At 34.8% G+C, this 24,391-nt stretch overlaps 1 protein-coding gene across 7 annotated transcripts in view; it reads left to right on the top strand.

Moving 5' to 3' along the window:
- The window catches only part of LOC127877394 (transient receptor potential cation channel subfamily M member 3-like), a 279,970-nt gene that overhangs the window by 96,614 nt on the left and 158,965 nt on the right, over nucleotides 1-24,391 (top strand). Inside the window, exon 1 of one of the 7 annotated variants that reach the window (XM_052423219.1) lies at nucleotides 21,217-21,514. The exons of the other annotated variants lie outside the window; for them this stretch is intronic. Within the exon in view, the coding sequence (XP_052279179.1) occupies nucleotides 21,353-21,514 (162 nt within the window). The 5' untranslated portion in view covers nucleotides 21,217-21,352. Of the gene's footprint in view, nucleotides 1-21,216; nucleotides 21,515-24,391 lie in introns of those variants that run through there. 7 annotated transcript variants of the gene reach the window in all.

The raw sequence follows: 24,391 nt of genomic DNA on the forward strand, positions 1-24,391 counted from the left end.
CGACCTTGAAATGGCGTCTGCTCTTGCACGGACGTGACAGAGGTAACCAATCATAATAATTGCGTCTGCTTGGTCTGACTTGGTCATAATGTTTACTTGAACTATATCTAGGCTGACAGGTATGTCCAAAAACTAGGTCATCAAAAGTCTTGTTACCACTATAGAGGCCACATTTGTGACTCAGTCTTGATGAAACTAGGTCAGAATGTTTAACTTGAGATTTTCTATACTGAGTTTGAATCTGGGTAAAATGTGTCCAAAAACTATGTCAACAGATTAAATCTTGTTACCACTCTAAGGGCCATAATAAAAATTCATTCTTGATGAAACTTGGTCAAACTGTCACTTGGTCAAATCTTTGAAATATGTCACCACTTTAGTGATAAAACAAGCAAATGTAACATGTCAGACAACTCTGATTAATATTGAATATAGGATTTACTCAGTCACCTCCCTTGGACTTGAATGTTATACATGATGGTACAGTTTACTGATGTGTGTCATGTGTATGTTATTGTCATAAAAAGTTAATATATTTGTATGCCCCTTTTTGGAAAAGGCAGCATATAGCAGTTGACCTGTACATCTTTATGTCTGACAATCTGTGTGAAAATTTCATGTTTTAGCCATAACAATGACATATATGGATGGATTTTTTAAAACCTTTGCACAAATGTCTGCCTTCTAAAGTCTGTGTGTTGCGTGTAGCGTTTAGTCTCCCTGCTTCAAAGGTCAAGTTCATTCTTAAATATGGCCACAAAACAGCTTGAAAACTCCTGTCTCAGCTATATCTTTGCCACATGTAAAGGGATTTGAAATGGCTTGGCACAAATGTAAACCATTATAAGATGACTTGTCATGTGTTACAAGTGTCAAGGTCAAGGTCACATGAAAGGGTCAAAAGTTAAATTTGACCATTAAAAACCTTGAAAATTTCTGGTGTATCATCTCTCTCATTATCTCAATTGTCAAGGTCACACTTAGAGATTAAAAGTCAGATTTTGTTTTAAACAGCTCCTGTTTGACATTGGTGGAGTTGTAACATAAAAGTGGAATGTGGGGGCATCCTTTCTCTTTTATCACATTTCACGTTTATTTTGGTCAAACCTATTTTATTGTCCATGAACTCAGGTGAGCGCTAAAGAGCCATAATGGTCCTCTTGTTTGTTTATATTTTTATGCCCCCGAAGGAGGGCATATAATGATTTGACCGTCTGTCTGTCCGTCTGTCCGTTTTTTTCCGTCACACTTTGCGTTTAGGTTTCGCATTTAGGTTTTGAAAAATGCTCAAAACTTCTATGTCCCTTCACATAGCAACTTGATATTTTGCATGCATGTGTATCTCATGGAGCTGCACATTTTGAGTGGTGAAAGGTCCAGGTCATCTTTCAAGGTCAAAGGTAAACAAACCATGTATCAAAGCCACGCAGTAGGGGGCATTGTGTTTCTGACAAACACATCTCTTTTTTCTTTGTATTTGCAAATATTTACTAACAGGATACAGATGGTTTGAGGATATTCTATCTTTGATGTTTAGATTGTTTAAATAAAGTTTTTGTTGTTAAAAGTTTTTTCTGTTTCTGTTTATATTAATACCTTTTTATGGTTGCAAGTTCTTGGAAGAATATAATCAATGTAAAATACTCGTCCACGTACTTTATAAAAGATGAATATCATAAAATCAAATCTTTATACTTAAATTGAATGTGTATCATTTTTGCCCCATCAATTGTATGAATATCTAAGTTGGTTGGAAAATGTGTGCAAAAATTTATTTCTCTATGTTATTATACCAAGGGGAAAATTTATTTTAAGTAAATGCTTGCTTTTGGTGCCATTGGTCAGTGGTCACAGCTTGGGATTGTGTATGGGGCTTGAAAAGATCATTGACTGTTAATAATAATGAAAAAAACAGAATTCTGCTCAATAAATTCAGTTGATTAAATTGATGAAAATAACATTTTCTGTGAAGATAGTGTTTTTGTGGTTGTGGTACTAAGCTTATGTACTACAACACGTCTGTTTGGCTCGATCCTTTAATAACATCTGATAAAGGTAAATAACAATAATGATGATGATGTCAAAGTAAAACATACATAATTGCGGCAAAAGGCGTTGACATCAAAAATACTGAACAGATAGCTTCATGGAGTACAAAGTTAAGATTCATTTTTTTGCCAGTCTAGTGCATGTAACTGGTGATAAAAATAGAAAAAAAAAGATTTCAAAATTTATTTAGTTTTTAGCTCGACTATTATGTATGAAATATATATAGTAGAGCTATCCTACTCACCCCGGCGTTGGAGTTAGCGTTAGCGTGCAAATGTTAAAGTTTGTGTACCACCCCAAATATTTCCTATGTCCCTTGACATATTGCTTTCATATTTTGCATACATCTTTACCAACATGTCCCCAACCTATAAACAAGAGCAGACAACTGTATCAAGCATTTTGTAAGAATTATGGCCCTTTTTCCACTTAGAATATGCATATTATTGATAACTCAATGTTAAAGTTTGCGTACCACCCCAAAATTTCCTATATCCCTTGACATATTGCTTTCATATCTTGCAAACTTCTTTACCAACATGACCCCAATCTATAAACAAGAGCAGAAAACTGTATCAAGCATTTTGTAAGAATTATTGCCCCTTTTATACTTTGAATATGCATATTATTGATAAATCTATTTTAAAGTTTGCGTACCACCTCTAATATTTCCTATGTCCTTTGATATATTGCTTTCATATTTTGCATTCTTCTTAAACTACATGACCCCAGCGCTTCTGTTAGTGGAAGTCCGGGCGTAAATTACGCCCGAAAACGGCAGTCGTATGTCCATTATGTCCCTTGGACATCGGATAATCCGCATGTCCGCTATTTTCTAATACACAACACGTACAAATGTCAACAGTAAATCGGTTATTCAGACCGTTAACTCCGCCTTAGAGCTACTGTTGTCAATGAATTTCACAGCGAGTGGCCAAAATTGATTTTTCCAGCGGTCAATCAAAGTCTTCTTGATTAGCGCATCAGCCAATCAGCCCTCAGGCAGCCGAATACACACAGACCCCACGTAAAGCTGTATACAATAGCATTAGGGACATCTGCGTTAGGATGTGTTTATTCAGCAATCAAATATTTGAGTCCACGCTTTCCCCGAGGAAGAATGACGTGATGTCGTACATGAAGTCTAATTTTCGCATGATTTTCATTATTATGTACACAAAATACACGAGAAATGTTTATTTGTTGCTAGAATTTTCGTAACTTTCCGTGAATAATAAAATCTGGAAATGATTTCGGATAACACGTTTGTTTATACGCATTTGAAAATAAGCAGTCTGCAAAATTAACCCATCGCCTGATCACCAATGCGATGAAATCTCGGCTCTGGCGATAGAAAAATTGTCTATCGATCGCCTGATTTGCGATGAAAAAATATCTGAAGACAGTTTTGAAATAAACCGACAAATAATAAATTCACGAAAATTTGTTCGTGTGCGCGATAATTTGAGAGCGAATTTAATAGTCGGCATTCTAAAAATTTTCAGTACAGATTTTCCCCGGTATTTTATTTATTTATTTCCCCAATGTATATATAGCAGACAACTGTATCAAGCATTTTGACAGAATTATGGTCCCTTTTATACTTAGATAATTGCACATTTGGTTAAGTTTTGTGTTTTGATCCATTTTACTCCGAAAGTATCATAGCTATTGCTTTTTATGCCCTTGAATGATCGGGGGTATATTGTTTTTGGCCTGTCTGTCTTTCTTTCTTTCTGTCTGTCATTCTATCCCAAAACTTTAACCTTACAGTAAAGTTTTGCAATAACTTTTGAAATATTGAACATGGCAACTTGATATTTAGCATGCATGTGTATCTCATGGAGCTGCACTTTTTGAGTGAAAGGTCAAGGTCATCCTTCAAGGTCAAAGGTCAACAAAAAAAGAGGCGCATTAGGGAGCATTGTGTTTCTGACAAACACATGTCTTGTTAGACTTGGAAAACTCGCTAACTATTGTAAGGGGACTGTACAGGGCAAGTTGCATAACTCTGGTTGGCTTTTTTACGGAATTATGGCCCTTTTTTGTCTTTGTAACTTTGAATATTTTGTTAAATTTTGTGTTTGGATCCACTTTACTTTTAAAGAATCAATGCTATTGCTTTCAAACTTCAAATACTTTCTTACTATCATGATGTTACTGTACCTGGCAAGTTGAATTTGACCTTGACCTTTGAATGACCTTGACTCTCAATGTCAAATTAATAAATTTTGCCATAACTTCTTTATTTATGATCACATTTGATTCATACTTTGACTAAACAACACTTACCTGACACACCACAATGGACTCCACCCAAACCATCTCCCATGCCCCACCCCAGAATCCCCCCCCAAAAAAAAATTCTTTTTTTTCTTTTTTCTTGTTTAAATATCATCTATTACATGACCACACACCCACATTATACCCTCCTTTCCATGATGGCTTACGTTATACTGTTAAGCAGTCGAATAGTCGAGCGCGCTGTCCTCTGACAGCTCTTGTTAAGAAGGTATTACACACAGAAATTGTGTATTTATATAGCTTACGTTCATACCTAGCCTGCCATTTCATCTTGGGCCAGTCAGGTTAAGATGAAGGTCACTGTTACTTAAAGTAGGAAAACTGTTTCTGCCAACAAATTGAATTTTCGTGGAGTTATTGCACTGATGTGTGTAGGTTTCTTTGATATAGACCAATATAGACATTGCATGTTTAGTCAGTTGGAGAAAGGTCAAGGGCATTGTTATTAAAATAGAGAAACAGTGTCCGCTCAGTTTGGAGGAAGGCATTGTGTTACAATTCTTTGTGCAGGTAGCCTAACCTTACTTAACATTGTGACTTACTTATCTTAATTAAAATCCATGTATATTTATTAGGTTGAAGACCACAAGATAATCCAATGATGGCACTCTTTCTGTATAATGTACACATTTTCAGGTTTAAGTGTACTGAGATGGCTCTGTTACAGATATTAAACAGGTTTTATTTGTTATTGAATGAAATTTCCAACTGAAAATGTATATTTCATTTTTAAAGCTGAAGAATATTGAATAATGCTTTATTTCAGCAGGTGGATATATAATTAAAAATAAATGTTTTACTGATAATTTATATAAATTTGGTCAAGAAAAACCTAACCAACCCAATGAAGCCTTGCAAACTCTTTAAGTCCCAAATTTGCCCTATAGCATAATTCTTGATCAGAACGTTTTAAATTTTTCTGACATCTCAGTCCAGTTAAAAAAAAGGTTCTAGGGAAATTCTAAGATCAGGAACCACATTTATTAAACAAAATAATAACAATTGCTCAAAACTGTTCAGTTCCTATGGGTCTCAGGAGAGTGACCTACAGCTTTGGCTCTCTTGTTGATGTAACTAGTAAGGTGTCAAGATGCCACAATGAACATTTGTTTCATGATTATGGAGTGAAATTTCAAATGCCAGCCCTGTTTTAATTAAGTGTTATAGTGGAGTTAGAAGCATTGAAGTTAATATTTCCTGTGTTTTATTGTGCAGAAGCATTAATTAACTGTTGCACACAAACACACACTATTCTGTTGAATACTACTCATCCATTTGTCTTTGCCATTCATGACAGATTCAGGAAGCATCTGAAATTCAGTTTAATCATTATGAATATGTTACTTTTATTTTTAAACACTGTAACTTTTCCAAAAAATCTATGTAAATTATCATCAGTTGAGCTTTTCCAAATGTCAGTTAAATAATCAATGTAACTTTTCTGAATGTTAGTGAAATCTTCAATGTATCTTTTCTAAATTTTAGTAAAATCATCAATGTAACTTTTCCATATGTCAGTAAATTCATCAATTTAACTTCCATAAAATTGTAAAATAATCAATCTAACTTCCGAAATATCTGTTAAATCATCAATCTAACTTTGGAAATATCTGTTAAGTCATCAATGTTACTTTTCTTAAATGTATGTAAAATCATCTTTCTAACTTTTCTGAAATGTCTGTAAAAACATTGTCAGCCTGTATAACAATACAATCTTAAGGTGGCAATATACAGTTTCCAGCATCTCCCTCAGTTTGGATTGGGATCTAAGAGAAGTGCAACACCTAAAGACAAACCAGGCACATTAAAAAAAATATCAAAGCCTGTTACAATAGCTTTGTTACATGTAAGGCAGGGGTTTTCTTAAGTGGATGCCTGCTTTCCTGTGCCTGGTTAAAGGGCTGGTCGTGATGTGCCATTTCAAAAGTAAGTAGTGCCTCTGGCAAGTAAATTTTCATAGAAATGTATCTTTCTTTTGCAATTAATTATTGCCTATGGGATAATATATTTAATTGCGCATGTTCCAGTACCAATTTCATAGTTAAGATTTTTGCCCAAATTTACAATTGCAGGGAATCTGATATACAAGAATAGTAACAGTTCTCACATTAATCTTGATTACAGCTACTGCAATCTTGATTTAATAGTTTTAGCACTTAGCAGAAACACTCAACTCAAGTTTCACACAAAGAGATCCTTCCTTGCAGTCACATGATCCCACAAATGACCCAACATCACAGAAGCTGCAGAAGCTCCTAAAATAGCTTAATTTAAATGCAACACATTATTTTTCGGCGTAGCTGTATTAAGCCAGCATTTCAACTTACCTGACCTTTGTAAGTGTCCAATAAAATTCAAATAAAATTTCCCGCGGCTAGGTACAAATGAATACACTTCATTTATTCCATTGGCTGATTTGAGTATACCACCAGAACATTGGAAACTGCATGAAACAATTTTATCTCTAATGAAAAGGCTTAATAGATAGAACAGTTTTACACTCAATTCTCGACATCAATACAGTTTGTGCATGCACCTTTTATTTTCAGAGGATTGCCAGGGCAAAAGCATTTATACTTAAAGGCTATGTTCTGATATTTAGTACTTACTTCCATATTCCTGTCAACATGTTAACATGTAAAAGTATTAAGAGCAGTGGAAGCAAGGCCTCACTTTAATGCATTGCATTTCAACCCGCGAGGTATCCGGTCAATTCGCGGCCAGTGTGTGAATGTCAGAGTTTATATACAGGTCATCACAGGAGTTCGTGGCCAGTAAAATAATATATATATAATAAAGACGCTATCCGTGAACTAGGTGACCTGGAATTTTTCTTTAGACCAGAAATATGTTAAATGAAGATATTCAGCAATATAATTATGGTATGTCAATAATAGATTCTTAATGTGTTTTCAACAATACAATAAATATTATTTTTGATTAATTTAACAATAATTGTTCCACCATATTGACTAATGTATTAAGCATGATCGCGATTATTCTCGATACTGTTAATAATCGAATCAAATAGCAATGCCCGACAAACCACTAAAACAGGTTTGTTCGAAGAATGCGCCTATAAATATGGATACTTTGCGTGTGGCCGGTTGACTCATATGTTTTAATTTCTCTTCCATTCTTCTTTTGGTTTTCTGTTTTGTATCTATAGGTTTATGACCAGCCATATGTAATACTGTAAACTAAGCTGCGAAAACTCGGCGTAACATCCCTTACTGCGTGTGATGCAGCTAAGAACTGCACAGAAAAAGACATTCGTTATCCTTGATCTCATTCATTGAACTATCAACGCCGTATATCTTTTTTAAAGATATTTCTTGTTAGTTATAACAAGTAATCATGGATATTTTGATACTTAAACAAGCCCATGCATGCATATGGATGTTGAAACAATTTAATCTACATTAAGATTTGCTTAAAGACTAGTTTAATAAGAACAGTTTCCTATGTAAGTGGTGTTACTTACTTTTTGCATGTTCCATGAGAATACCCCTTTCTCCATGGGAAGTAATTGATACCCCTTAATTCACTTTTCACTATTCACATGCATGGTGCGTTGTGTGTTGTAAGTCCAGAAAATTGTGAAAATGTGTGTACATTAAACTCTTGAACACATTTATTGTCAATATTTGCCTGAAATCTAGTTTTTGTTAGTTGTATTTTGACTACTGACGTAAAGGTTAAGGCATCCTGGCTGAACAATCCTGATTGTAGGTCAAATGGCCCACTGTTGTCCCTACCATTTTTGTGCCCCCCTTCGAAGGAGAGGGGGTAAATTGTTTTGCATATGTCCGTCGGTCTGTCCACCAGATGGTTTCCGGATGATAACTCAAGAACGCTTAGGCCTAGGATCATGAAACTTCATAGGTACATTGATCATGACTGGCAGATGACCCCTATTGATTTTCAGGTCACTAGGTCAAAGGTCAAGGTCACAGTGACTCTAAAGCGTAAAATGGTTTCCGGATGATAACTCAAGAATGCTTACGCCTAGGATCATGAAACTTCATAGGTACATTGATCATGACTGGCAGATGACCCCTATTGATTTTTCAGGTCACTAGGTCAAAGGTCAAGGTCACAGTGACTCGAATCAGTAAAATGGTTTCAGGATGATAACTCAAGAATGCTTACGCCTAGGATCATGAGACTTCATAGGTACATTGATAATGACTGGCAGATGACCCCTATTGATTTTCAGTTCACTAGGTCAAAGGTCAAGGTCACAGTGACTCGAAATAGTAAAATGATTTCCAGATGATAACTTAAGAACGCTTACACCTATTATCATGAAACTGTCACAGTGACTCGAATCAGTAAAATGGTTTCAGGATGATAACTCAAGAATGCTTACGCCTAGGATCATGAGACTTCATAGGTACATTGATCATGACTGGCAGATGACCGCTATTGATTTTCAGGTCACTAGGTCAAGGTCACAGTGACTCGAAATAGTAAAATGGTTTCCGGATGATAACTCAAGAACGCTTACGCCAAGGATCATGAAACTTTATAGGTACATTGATCATGACTGGCAGATGACCCCTATAAATTTTCAGGTCACTAGGTCAAAGGTCAAGGTCACAGTGACTCAAAACAGTAAAATGGTTTCCAAATGATAACTCAAGAATAATTATGCCTAGGATCATGAAACTTTATAGGTACATTGATCATGACTGGCAGATGACCCCTATTGATTTTCAGGTCACTAGGTCAAAGGTCAAGGTCACAGTGACAAAAAACGTATTCACACAATGGCTGCCACTACAACTGACAGCCCATATGGGGGCATGCATGTTTTACAAACAGCTCTTGTTATGAATGTCCTTAATTGGTCCTGAAAAATAATGGCATCTCTGTTGGTACGCAGCCTTAAATTTTTTTTTTTTCACTCTCACTTTTCTGAAACAATTGTTCATGGTCATGATAACTTCAGGTAAGATGGGATTTTAAATTTTGTCTATGCTATATAATAACAACAATATATGTGGGGGGAAAAAGGTAGTCTGGCTACTATGGTAAATGGGATAAAATAATAATAGAGAGTAGTATTGTACGGATTTTGTTTTCATGCGTCAGACATCTCACTAAATGATAAAGCCTGCATTTTAATGTTTGAAATATATAATAAAAGAAAAATGTATGTGCAATGAGGCACTTAGATACATTTGATGACACAGTTTTGTACATGGACTGAAAATCTATTATTTTATTAGCTCATCTATTTTTTGAAAAAAATTTATTAGCTCATCTATTTTTTGAAAAAAAAAAATGAGCTATTGTCATCACCTTGGCGTTGGCGTCGACGTCGGCGTTGGCGTCGGCGTCCGGTTAAGTTTTGCGTTTAGGCCCACTTTTCTCAGAAAGTTTCAATGCTATTGCATTCAAACTTGGTACACTTACTTACTTTCATGAGGGGACTGGGCAGGCAAAGTTAGATAACTCTGGCGTGCATTTTGACAGAATTATGTGCCCTTTTTATACTTAGAAAATTGAAAATTTTGGTTAAGTTTTGTGTTTAGGTCCATTTTATTCCTTAAGTATCAAAGCTATTGCTTTCATACTTGCAACACTTACTAACTGTCATAAGGGGACTGTGCAGGCAAAGTTATTTAACTCTGACTGGCATTTTGACAGAATTATGTGCCCTGTTTATATTGTGAAAATTGAAAATTTGGTTAAGTTTTGTGTTTAGGTCCACTTTATTCCTACAGTATCAAAGCTATTGGTTTCATACTTGCAACACTTATTAACTATCATAAGGGGACGGTGCAGGCAAAATTATGTAACTCTGACTGGCATTTGGGCGGAATTATGGGCCCTTTATACTTAAAAAATTGAAAACTTGGTTAAGTTTTGTGTTTTGGTCCACTTTACCCCTAAAGTATCATAGATATTGCTTTCATACTTGGAACACTGGTAAACTATCATAAGGGTACAGTAAAAGGTACAAGTTGCATAACTGGCCCCGTGTTCACAAAACATTTTTTGCAATCGAAAATCAATTTTGCTTGTCATTGAAAATGGATTTCCATTGTAATTGATAGGCAAAAATGAAAATGGATGTCAGTTAAAATCGATTTTCGATTGCAAAATCGTTTTGTGAACGCGGGGCCTGGTTGTCATTTTTACAGAATTATGGCCCTTTTTTGACTTAGTAACTTTGAATATATGGTTAAATTTTGTGTTTCGATCCACTTTACTTCATAAGTATCAAGGCTATTGCTTTCAAACTTCAAATACTTTCATGCTATCATGAGGTTACTGTACCTGGCAAGTTGAATTTTACCTTGACCTTTGAATGACCTTGACTCTCAAGGTCAAATTATTAAATTTTGCTTAAATTGCCATAACTTCTTTATTTATGATTAGATTTGATTGATACTTAGACAAAACTACTCTTACCTGACATACCACAATAGACTCCACCCAAACCATCCCCTGTGCCCTGCCCCCCTCCCCCTCCTTCCCCCCCCCTAATTTTTTTGTTTTTTTTTAAGAACATCTCACAAATGACCACCACACCCTCACACTATACTACCCCCCTCCCCACCCCCACCCGACCTCCCCCCCAATTTATTTTTTTTGAAACGGTTAAAAAACACAAATATTTATTTTTATTATTTTATTTTTTAAAATACCGTCCAACCATCGCACCCAAGAATCCCCTCCCCCCCCCCCCCCGCCACCCCCCCCCGCCACCCCCCCGCCACCCCCCCCCCCCCCTATACAGTAGAATGCAATAATGCGAGCTGGCGATTTCTCGAAAACTTGTGATTGCTCGAGCATTAAATCAAGTCCCTAACATTTTCCTTTCATTTCTATATAAAAAACCCACAATAACTCAAACATGCGATTTTCGATAACTCGAGGATGTTTGCTGGTCCCTGAACGGCATTTCACACCTAATTAACTGTCAATTATTTGAAGACACTTTTTGGTCTGGTCTGTGCTAAAAAAATATTCGAGTTGTGAAAACAAGTAGACAAAAAACGCTTAATTAGGTGTGAAGTTAGTCGCAGTTTGAGAAACACTGCAAATTGTCATCCTTTGAGATGCACAGAGCGGGAACTGCAGATGCTCTGCTCTCTATCGTTAAACATCTTACGCCATCAGTTACGGGAAGCTAATGGGTCGCGACAGTCTTCAATCTTAGACTTTGCACAACACAAGTCTGACTGAATGTAAATTACATACAAACTGTGAAGTGACAGTAGTAGTGATCATATTGGTTTTCGTGCTTTTTTTTCATGCGCATGTACGTACCTTGTGTGCTATTTTATATATGCTACATGGAATATTGTTTGAATATTTTATTATATATATATATATATATTTATATATATATATATATATATATATATGTGTTATGTGTATATGTTGATTAAATAAATGAATGAACGATCATTCTTATTGTTTAGTTTAGTATACTACAGAATTAAGGTTACAACCTTAAGCAATTTTTACAAAGCCTTTTTTTTTCCAAGCACCGTCTTACATGTTAATAAAGCGTTTGCGGTCAGAAGTTAAGCTTCAACAACGGAAACAGTAAAAAACAAATAATACCATTGATTACTTGAAACCTGCGATTGCTCAAGCATCGAGGTCAGTCCTGTGCTACCTCGAGTTATCACACTTTTACTGTATTCACATTGTATAAATAATTGAATTGATTTTGGCTTTTTACAAAAACACTAAAACATTACTACTTTATTCAACTCGTAATTTTGGCTCATTTTAATTGTCACCATATTATAAGAATAGCATAAGACACTTGATAAATTTATATGGACAGAGAAGTCACACTTATATTTCAGGTCTATGAAGTTATTGAAGTGTGAAAATAATTTGATAAAAATTAAAAAAATTGTTCAGAGCTCTGTTTCAACACTGAGTATGACTTTGCTCATAAAAATGCACTCTGTAGTATTCCAGTGAATCATATTCTGACTGAAGGGATAATTAGGGCTTTATAGAAATTGTTATGATTCAAAATTATTGGAATAAGACATAATGCAGAGTTCCTGAATACAAAATTATGTGAGCAATCATATGGAAATGTCAATAATATCCATAGCCTCACAGTGTAACTAGGTATGTTGGAAAACAAAAGGTTAATATGTTATGAATTCCTTTTATGTTTCACTCCTCAAATAATGCTACATTTGCAGCCACATAAACAAAGTGATAGCATCATTCCAATAATTTCCGATCCTCAATGGAATGAATACAAACAAAAGTATTAAAGAAAAAAATCTCTGGCATGTAGTGTAACAGTTGGTAATTTGAAGACAGGAGCTGGCTACCTGTATGTGAATTTTCTCTCTGCATCCATATCAGCAGCCATATCGATATGGGAAGTATTCTTGATCAGTTCTGTTATTGGTTCAATATTGGAGCATCTGTGACAATATACTTCATGGGATATTTATAAGCAGATATGTCCTTTCCTATATGGTATTCAACGTAATTATCAATGGATAGCGTAAGATTGTGCGTAGTTGCTTTAAGTGCACTGCAGTGATGCAAAAATACAATATTTATTGGTAACCATGTGCACAGCGTGATATTGGATACTGGATATATTTCCACATTGTGCAGTGTTCATTATTTCATACCTTAAGTGTTTGGGTCTTGACTTCAGATAAAAAAAAAACTACTATCAAACACAAACCAAATATGTTCCAAGCTTGTGGTATCAGTATATTTCAGTACCTTGATCCTCACAGAATCTGTATCATTCATGATGGTTCCCATGTTGATCTTACTGTGTAAAAAGTTCATAGAGGTGCTAGTGTTGAGAAATAGTCCAAATGTTGGAGTTAATCTGGAATGTATCTTAATTGTATAGATTGCTGGAGTGTTGAACTGATATGAACTGTTTAATGTATGAAACTTTAAGTTCGATTTTGCAAAGGATTTCTTATTTCCTGAATGGATTTATTAGTTTATTGAACAATTTGCTCTTTGGAATAGCGAATTGTTTTAACAACCTCATTAATTTTGTATGGTTACATGACACTTGTGATCTTCCATAGTTTTATATGTACCTTACCTCTATACACATCAGTAGTGTCATATTAAATTCTGCATGCCTTTTTTTAACAGAATATTACTATATATTTGGTCTTAGAAATTAAAGTTGTTGTTTGTGATGCTGAACTCTACAGACAGTAATTTAACTTAAAGCAAACATCCTTTGGTCTGTGTTGTTTATGTGTCCAACAATTAATCATAATAACATTGGAACAGAGTTTTGAAGGCTTTTGCAAACAGTTTGGATCCAGATGAGATGCCACAAAACGTGGTGTCTCATCTGGATCCAAACTGTTTGCTATTCTGATAGTATTCTTTGAAAAAAATCGAAGAAAATGCTAATTTTAGAAATTCAGCAGAGGACAATTTAGCAGACGACAAATTTCCCAGCATGCAAAGGGTTAATGATCATTTGTTGTTGTATGGATGCATGAAAGATATGATCGTTATTAGTTGTATGGAAGGGTGAAATGTTTGGTTTACTGTAGTCATATGGAATGGCAAAATCTTTGATTTTCCCTTGTTGTAAGGAATAGGTGGAATGCTTGATCTTCCCTGGTTGTGTGAGTTGGTGAATTTGTATAAATATAATGATTCTAAGCTTCTATTAAGCATCAATTTGAAGTCTTCAAGGATCTTTTGTAAGAGAGGTTTCAATCTTGTTTGTTCCCAACTTGGTGTATATAACTTGGTTCTGTTGACCATTTCTGGTGGCTACATCAGCTGGGTTCTGTTCCCATCCTGGTTTATATAACTAGATTCTGTTCCAATTCTGGTGTTTACTACTTGGTTCTTTTCCCATTCTGGCTTATTATCCTCCCCAAAAGGTGGTGTGATATAGAATTATTGTGGTCTGTCTGTCTGTCCGTCTGTCACAAACTTATCAGTCGTTTATCTCATAAACTATATAGCATATCAATATGAACCGAACATGGGTGTATTATAAGATATCAATGATGAGAAGTGTCATGCACTAGAACCATAACTTCACACTTCTTAAATAAGAGTTATTGACCTTTGTATTTTTTATACGATGCTACTTTAAAGGGCCATATCTCAGATACCATACACGATTTAAACGTGAAACTTCATGGATGTATTGATATCAATGACAAGAAGTGCCACGCTTAAGGACCATAACCCTACATTTTCTTAAATAAGAATTATTGTCCTTTTGTTGTTTTTGTATCCTGTAACTTTTCAGGGCTTTAAATCAAATACCAGACAAGATTTTAACATGAAACTTTATGAGTGTATATAAATATATATATATATATATATATATATATATATATATATATATATATATATATATATATATATATATATATATATATATATATATATATATATATATATATACACACCCATAAAGTTTCATATATATATATGAGGATAATTGCCTTGCACAAGAACCATAACAGGACACTTACTTAAATATAAGTGACTGCCCTTTGTTGCACTTGCATGATGTTACTTTTCAGGGCTGTATCTCAGAAACGCTACAAGATTCAACATGAAACTTCATAGATATCAATGAGGAGAATTGCATTGCATACAAACAATAACCACTTAATTATTTTCAAATTATACTGTATATCAAGGGATTTGCACCCTACATGCACACAATTAGTATAGCCATGGGTATCAATTCAACAACTTTGCTTTAATAACTTGGTTCTGTTACCATCATGGTGTATGTTAATTGGTTCTGGTAGAATTCTGGTGTAAATCAGTTAAGTCTTATAATGTTCCCATCCTGGTCACATTTTGTGTTTTTGTACTTATGATTCACATTCTATTGTATCAAAGGGGGAAAGCACACAATAGTCAAGATGGCCATTCCTAGATTGGTATTTTTATCTGTTTTATATACTTTATAACTAAAAAAAATCAATTCTGCTCATTTTCCACCCATACCAGCAAGAAAGTTACTAGCGTTTATTTTGTATTACTATTGTTCTATATCTGGACCTCGCTGTGAAATTTCTTACAGAGAAGGCCTAATTACAGCTGAAATAAGATTATTTCCTGAGATTAAAGTCATGTAACTTTGTCAAAATGTTTGTCTTAATGATATGTTGGTTGAGTTCAAAAGTGGTTCCGGTCCGTTGAAAAACATGGCCGCCAGTGGGCGGTGCAGTTTTCCTTATTTGGTTATAGAGAAACCTTATAAACACTCTAGAGGCCCCATTTCTTGTCCGATCTTCATGAAACTTGGACAGAAAATTTGTCCCAATGATACCTCGATCGAGTTCGAAACTGGGTCATGCTGGGTCAAAAAAAAGAAAAACTTTGTAAAAACTGTAGAAGTCACATTTTATGCCCAATCTGCATGTTACTTTGTCAAAATGTTTGTCTTAATGATATGTTGGTTTAAGAGTTCAAAAGTTGTTCCTGTCCGTTGAAAAACATGGCCGCCAGCGGGCGGGGCAGTTTTCCTTATTTGGCTATAGAGAAACCTTGTTAACACTCTAGAGACCACCTTTCTTGTCAGATCTTCATGAAACTTGGTCAGAAGATTTTTCCCAATGATACCTTGATGGATGTCGAAACTGGGTCATGCTGGGTCATAAACTAGGTAAAAAAAAAAGAAAAATCTTGTAAACACTGTAGGAGTCACATTTCATGCCCAATCTTCATGTAACTTTGTCAAAATGTTTGTTTTGATGATATCCTGGTTGAGTTCAAAAGTAGTTCCGGTCCGTTGAAAAACATGGCCGCCAGTGGGCGGGGCAGTATTCCTTATTTGGCTATAATAGAGAAACCTTGTAAACACTCTAGAGGCCACATTTATAGGTCCACATCTTACAAAACCCTCAGTGTAAACACATGTAGAATTAGCATTACTTGCTAATGTTTGCATTGCAAAAAACTCATGCAAATGGAGAGTACTTAATCAGAATTAATCATATGCTCACACTGCAAAAGTAAACAGAAGAGAACCAATCTAATATGTTTTAGAGTACTGAATGTTCAACTACTGGTAAGAAATGAACAAGGCCTTGTAAAAAAAGGTGAGCGAACTAGGACCATCTTGGCACTCTTGTTTTTTTTTGTGCACTGTTAGGCAGTTCTACTTTACAAAATTAAATATTCTTTATGACATATCTAAAAAGTATTAAATTCATGGAGAGACAAAAAGTTTAACATGCAACCTATTTTCAGCCAGAATCGAGTATAAACATTAAGAAATTGTATTGCTAGCCAGTTAAAACAAAATTGCCTGTATGACTGTATTGGCAAGTTTGCTGTTGTTATTGATATTGTCCTATTGCTAAATACCTGTCTAAGCAAAACATTCTAGAGATAGCAATATTAAGACTTTTCAAGTGATGTTATTTCCCTGAAACCACAAAGTAAGAGGTTGCCCTCCTAAGTTTGTGCAACTTAATCATGCCTCTAGGGTGGAAAGATGCCTTCCCCCAGGATTCAAATGATTTGTAAAACTAATACTATCTGAGGCCATATTAAGTCCTTGTCAAACAGAGTAATATTACTTAGCCTTGATAGAAATCACATCACAATAATTATATTAGTCTCATAAAATCTATATATTTATAGTGTCTTTTATACATATGCGACTTAAATTACAGTACAGCCAACGCGGAACAAACATATTTCGCGATCGGCGGCAGCAAGGTGCAACGAGTCGATGCCGAGTGTAAGCGGCGTCAGTATGTGGCGGCAAGTCGCATTTCGCCGCGAAGCTTCGCATCTGTCCGCCGAGACATGCCGAGGCAAGCCACCACATGACGCCAAGTCGATGCGCATCTTCAAATCAAAATCTTTTTAAAATGATTAGTTAGTCAAAGAAATTTAAAAGAACAATTATAATAATACTTTAAATCGTAATTAATTTAATGTGCGCGGATTCAAAATAGATAAACTAGTTAATAAAAAAGCATGCTGTTGTTTTGTTTTTAGTGATTGCATTCCTGTTACTAAAGAATTTGCTGTCATCCGGATAGAAATAATTATTATTTTAAAAGAATGCAAATAAAAAAACTCGAATTTATAAAAACAAAAAACAATTATCACGGGCATGTATTAATAAAATTCCAATAATCATTTGCCATTGTCATTTTCAGAATCGGCTAAAGTACTTTAAGTTACTTTGTGTGCGTTTATTGCGCCGTATGATTATTGTCTTTATATTAAACGATCAACAAACATATTTGTTTTGGGTTTAATTTTTACGAAAACATGTATTAGCATATAAACAATGTCACGTAATTATGTTTTTGCACATACAAGTGGTCAAGACTACAGCAGGTGGTGGATTTATAATTGCTTGTTGCTTTTGATATTATATTTTAGCTGAGACAATTAGCAGTTTGAAGCTACATCAATAAATAACACTTAATTGTTGTTTTGTTAATTATCAGCTTATTATAACTTTTGTTTGACTATGCGTATATAAAGTAGTTTCATTTTGTTTATATTATACGGTTGATATCACTAATCATTACCCGATAATCCCGTATATTCCAGTTTTAAAGCAAATTCCGGTAAATATTTACGATATTAGTGCTCAAGACACACACACATTTGCAATTATTGGCTTCGCTCTGGAGAGCGGTGACTAGTATGTAATGCATTTTTTTTTTTCGCTTATGGGAGGAGAAGTTATTATACGGATCAATGTATATATTTTTGTTTGAAGAATATCTTGCATAGTGGTGACTTTTTGTGTAAATTAGTGTAAATAAGTACTGCATTTGTGCCTATTACATTTATTACAACATTTATTGCCAATAATGCAAAGCTAATTGTTTTAATTAATAACTGCTCCACAACTGATCACAGGGGAAAGATCACAGGGACTGGGCAAATGCGTGAAACTTTCTGGTTTTGTATAAAAACAAAACATAATCAAAATATTTATTTTGTGGTTTTTCTAATTTGCTTATTTAGTGGAGAATCAATGTAGTACGATATTTGACGACCTATCGCGCAAGCAAGTTTATTGGAAGGCGTAGAGGTAGGAACACGTACAATGTATTAGTTTATTAATAGACATATAATAGCAATCGCTATACACAACTTCACCAAATTGCAGTACATAAATGATATCAGCCGGAATAGCTCAGTTGGGAGAGCGTTAGACTGAAGTTGTTTACGCAACAATCATCTAGAGACCCCTGGTTCAATCCTGGGTTTAGGCAGGAACAGAACAGTTCGGCGGCTGACAATTTTTTTCAGTCTGGTTAATAAATATAATAAAGCTTTATTTTATGTAGACATTTTAAAATCCATTTAACTACAATTGGACATTTTTATTAAAATTAATGTATGCCGCGTGATGACAACGTTAATTAAAATTTCTTACATCACTTAAATATCTTATAAAAAATACATGTGTTTTTATATTAACAAATAAATGCAAACAACACATCTATTATCCATGTATTTTTATGGTTGTCTATCATAGGCCCAAAGTACTATCCCTACCACATAAAGAGCGCAAAGCGCGACATGTTTTATTGATTGTAACAATGAGTTGCGATAAAGGAAGCAGCCGCTTATCAAGGAGGAGCTGTGTACCAGCAACCCGTTTCCCTAGAGTCAAGCACTCCTCAGAGTTTTTTTTTAAGAACCACGTATAGAGCCCGAAGCGCGACACTTATTACTAGCCAGGTGGTATGGGCCATTTAGCATTATCTGACCATTACGTCCATAGTTATCTTCCTTAGAATTTGAGAAATTTTGAAATTGTTTTTCGAAATCCAAAATTTTCATCCGATTGTTGCCAAACTTGCACAGGTTTTTTTTATCAATGAGGACCCAACCCAAACTCTTTATGAGCAATATCGGACCATAAGTCCAGAATTATGTCTCTTTGAATTTAAAAATAAAAGTGAAAAACTGCTTGGTTAGGTGATTATGTCAACATTTTTCATCAGATTCTTTCCAAACTTACAGTGTCTTCATATCAATGAGCATTTTTACCTCATTTAAAATGAGAAATATTGGGACAATAAGTCCAGATTTTTTTTCTATTAAATTTGACAAAATAAACAATTTATCCCTTTTCAAATCTTTCCAAACTTGTTAAGTGTTTTTGTATCAATATTACTCGAAACCCTATTGAAAATGATGAATATCGGAGCAATAAATATATTATGATCTTATACTGAATTTCAAAGTATTGTGAAATGCAGCTTGTTTATGTAATTTACAGTTTTCATTCATTTTTTTTTCAAACTTTTACAGTGTTTTCATATCAATGAGTACTCAACCCCTATCGTAAATGAGCAACGTAAGAATAAGTTCAGAATCATCTCCCCTTGACGTTGAGAAAAATATGAAATTATTCTTACAAGATGAAGCAGATTTTTTAAAACCTACACAGTTCTGTTCCATTAATGAAAACTGCACACGGATGCCATTAAAAAAAGGAAACCCATGTAAATAAAATGAACTTTGAAATATTTGGGGGCTACAACACAAAATCATAGATAATGGTTATTTGGGGGTTATAACACAACATCGTAATTAATGGTTATTTGGGAGTTAAAACACAAAATTAGAGATGATGGTTATACCAGTATCTTTTTCTATTTTGTTTAAAAAAATCGGCAAATATATTAATATTTACAGTAGAAAAAAAATCGTTCCATGTAACTTCATTGAGTGCCTTTTACATTGAAATTCCTGACCCCTTTGATGCTTTGCATCAATACTTATCTGACTTGTTCTTAAGTATCAAATACATTTTGGCATTTGTTACTATTTACAGATGTGATGAAATAATGTCCAATCTGGGCGGGTTTTTTTCCACTAAACACGCATAAATCGCCTGACGTGATATACATGTTTTTATACAACACAAACTACACCCAAACTTTCCATGCGACGTTGAACATGTCTGCATAATTTTCACGCGCTTTTTATGGAGACAAAGGATATTTTAGCACTGTTTATTTGAAGCTAGAATTTGTTAATGTCGCATTAGCATTAAAATTCGGAAGCGTGTTTCTGATTACAAATTTAATAAAGCTCATTTCAGAATGAAACGAAACATTAACATTGTGCGTAACTGATTCAATGATAATTTGTTAAAGCGCATTACGTGCCATATTGCTTATTTAAACATGAAAATAATAAATATGAACGTAGCGTAAATCTAGGTTTCTGTGCTACACAAATGTACATGTAGGTGTATATCTTTTTACTCAATCCGCCGCGTACGTATGCAGAGGATTTACTCCTCGAAAGTACGCGAGGTTAAATAGACTAGGCGTCGTTGCAGTCATCGATGCCGAGTGCCTCGGCGATACGCCGCGTAAACACTCAACACGGCCGCCGCGTACCAAATATCTGGCCGTGGCATAGCCGCGGATTATGTTTGTGCGGCGTTGGCTGTACTGTATATAGTTGTCATTAATGTATTTACTTGTAGAAAGTACAACTATTCATTATGAAGGAAAACTTTTTTCAAATTATGTCCTTGAAACAACATCATAGTGTATAGGAGTTAGATGCACAATTCCTTTCTGTTGACTAAATATGTTTTGTTCAATCCTCCCCATCCTGCTGTAGCATTCTCATTTTTGTTAAAAATATATTTTGTGAGCACTTAGTTTTCATTATTATTAGATTATATGTATGATACTTTTGAATAAGCTTAATTTCATTTGCTTTTGCCAGAGGACATTTTCTGTAGATTATGTATAAACACAGCCGTCATCCTGGACATGTGAGTTGACAGATTTTTATTTATGGACTTCATATTGTATTGTTCTTTTAGGCCTGTCATGATTAGAGATGCAAGTAGAATAAAACCTGTCAGTGTAGAGACACATGTAAATTGGTTCACATGAGGACCAGCATTAAGCAGTGTTAGCAATTTAGCAACATGTGATGGATTACCTTAACAGTGGTGGAAAGTTCATGTTTGGTCACATGATATGGTATAGCTGCTGAAGTCTGTGAGTTAGCGATGGAGAGGCTGGGCAAGACGTTTGGCTCGACCCAAAATGGGATGTTAAATGTGCATGATTCTGAAAAGCATCACTCGAGGACGAGTCTTGCTTCCATATTCGAAGACCTTGCTAGTATTCGCAAGTCGATACTTGGCACACCTGGGTCACATGAAAATTTGGTAAGGAATCATTGAATACTAAGTGATTTGGTTCATAGTTAATGGTTTTTATTTGTTTTCTTCATGATTGGCTTTTTTATATTTAATGAACATTAAACAATAATGATATTAATCATTGATCAAATATTACACAGTGCTTATTGCCATTTTTTTGAATATTTGAACATGTTTTTTTAGATTGTATCAGGCTCTCGGTTAAAGCATTTCAGGCCTGCCTGAATGTTTATTTTCAAGGACCATTATGTCATCATTCATTCCATTGTTAATTTACTATCTGTTTATACAATATGTATTTAATTTCTACATAAAACAGGCTCATTAACTGCTCAACATTTGAAAAGCCCTCTGTGAAAAACAGAGCTTATTGCATGCACATAAAGTATAATCCCAGATTAGCCTGTGAAGTACACACAGCTAGGCTAATAAGGGACAAAATAATTTCTGCTTAAACTGGAATTTTTGCTAAGAAGAGGCTTTCTTTTAACCCTTTGCATGCTGGGAAATTTATCGTTTGCTTAAATGTCGTCTGCTGAATTTCTACAATTAGCATTTCTTCGATTTTTTTTCAAAAATTACTATCAGAATAGCAAACAGTTTGGATCCAGATGAGACGCCACATTCTGTGGCGTCTCATCTGGATCCAAACTGTTTGCAAAGGCGTTCAAAATTCGGTTCCCGCACTGAAAGGGTTAAAGAAAAATACCATTAAATGGGAAAGTGTGGTCCCTGATTAGTCTGATAAGCACAGGCTAATCTAGGAAAACAATTAACGCACATACATATGTATTATTTATATGTATGTTAATGATGATGAGCTTCACATGCTTAAGTCAAAATAAACTATTCTGTTCGGTTCTGTTCTGCATTAAGCCCAGTTTTCCCAGAAAACAGCCGTCATTGTTATTATTGCAAGGTGCTAAGCAATAGTAGATCATATAACTATAATGCCGGTAACTGATAATGGTGATATCTCTTAACACACAAAAACAGAGGCAAACATACCTATCAAACTTGAATTTGTAATAAGCTCAAATGAATTAGCCAACAATCACCAAACATTAATAATGCTTAACCATTTTAGATGCTTTGATTTAAACAAATGCACATTCTAAAACAAACATTACACACACACCACTTTAAATCACATTACTTTGCGAAGCTGAAAGCTTGACACATCTAGATGAAGTTATGACTTATTAAGTTTTGTTTTCTTTTATAATAATTTTACAGATACAATTATTAACTTGCGCTTTTTAGATGATTGTGAAAAAGTTAATGCACACTGTATTTCCATATAAATCAAGGGTTAAGAATATCATACTTACCACAAATGTTTAACATGTGAGGTGGCTTAATTGAGAAGTGCTTGACCTGTATTCCTTGCTTGAAGGTCAAGGTCGCAAGAGATAAGAGATCATTTATTGCCATGATTGCAGCTTGTCCAGACAGTTTCTTTGTCATTCATCAGACAATTTTACCATTATTGACGATGCTGGAACAGCAGCGTCCAAGGTTTGATAATCACCTAGAAAATGTTCACAATGGCCATCTATGTAAAAGACCGAGCCAGTCCGATTGAGATAACTCGATTTTTCAGTTACTTCCCTTGGGCATACGCCACTGCGTAGGATCCTAGCATTGATAACACTATCCTAGCAGAGTTGTCGTTCGTGTTTCAACATTCAACAATGGCCGCCGTAATGAGACGGAGTTTCGATTAAAAACTTTCTTACTGCATACATTGGCTTGTTTCGCTATTTAGAAGCTGTCATTTAGGATATATGAATTATTTATTCACTAAATCTCCGCTTATGACTACAATAGTTTGAATTCGAAGGATATATACTCGATGTGAATGAAGGACTTTCTGGTCTCTGGATCGTAACAGCTTGACACAGCAAAACTGGCATACTGATTACTGGTATTTTTAGTTATCAATATAAGTTACATTATGCTTTATAAATTGTATTCAAGCATTTTGGGACTTATTGAATGACTATGATACCCGATATCAACATTTCATCGGGGATTTGCAGATCACCAAGCTGTCCTGAGATTCAACATTGATTTCAAACTTTTTACTGGTTAGTACTCTTTCTTAGTGTTAGTACTTTTTATCATTTTAAAGTTAAATGAACTGTGTCACAGTAAAAGAGACATTAACCCTTTCAGTACGTGACCGAATTTTAAAGGCCTTTGCAAACAGTTTGGTTCCAGATGAGACGCCACAGAACGTGGCGTCTCATCTGGATCCAAACTGTTTGCTATTCTGATAGTATTCTTTGAAAAAAAATGAAGAAAATGCTTATTTTACAAATTCAGCAGACGACATTTTAGCAGACGACAAATTTCCCAGCATTCAAAGGGTTAAGGCGATTGTGGCCAGTTTGGATCCAGATTAGCCTGCAGTCGCTTGAAAGCTGTTTGCTTAAAAGCGTTTTTCTGACAATAACAAATAATTTAATTGGATACTGATTTGACTGCGCTTTTCCTGTGACCTGGCTCAAATAACAGAATTGTCATTAATAAAATTATTTATTTCGAACATTAATCAATTGTTTTTCTTGTCCCTCGGGATCAATGACTCCAGCACTTTCCTGTTGAGAATAAATACTGCTAAAGGCGATGCTAGGGGGCGTGAGAGATGTTGCTCCTTCCAGTATCGCTTGATTGTTCATTGTCGGCTTGGGTACTACGTACATGTACCCCGGGTACTCTTAAGTATACTTACATGTATCCCGGGTACGGTAAATATACTAAAATGTACCCGGGAAATTTAACCCTAAATCAGTCGTTGTCGACTATTTTTTGGAATAATTATATATACACATTTATGTCAATTTTCTGAAGAATGGCCTCTATATTATCGGAACACAA

This window comes from Dreissena polymorpha, chromosome 4 (assembly GCF_020536995.1).
Source record: "Dreissena polymorpha isolate Duluth1 chromosome 4, UMN_Dpol_1.0, whole genome shotgun sequence".
In the NCBI taxonomy this organism is placed as follows: Eukaryota; Metazoa; Mollusca; class Bivalvia; order Myida; family Dreissenidae; genus Dreissena; species Dreissena polymorpha.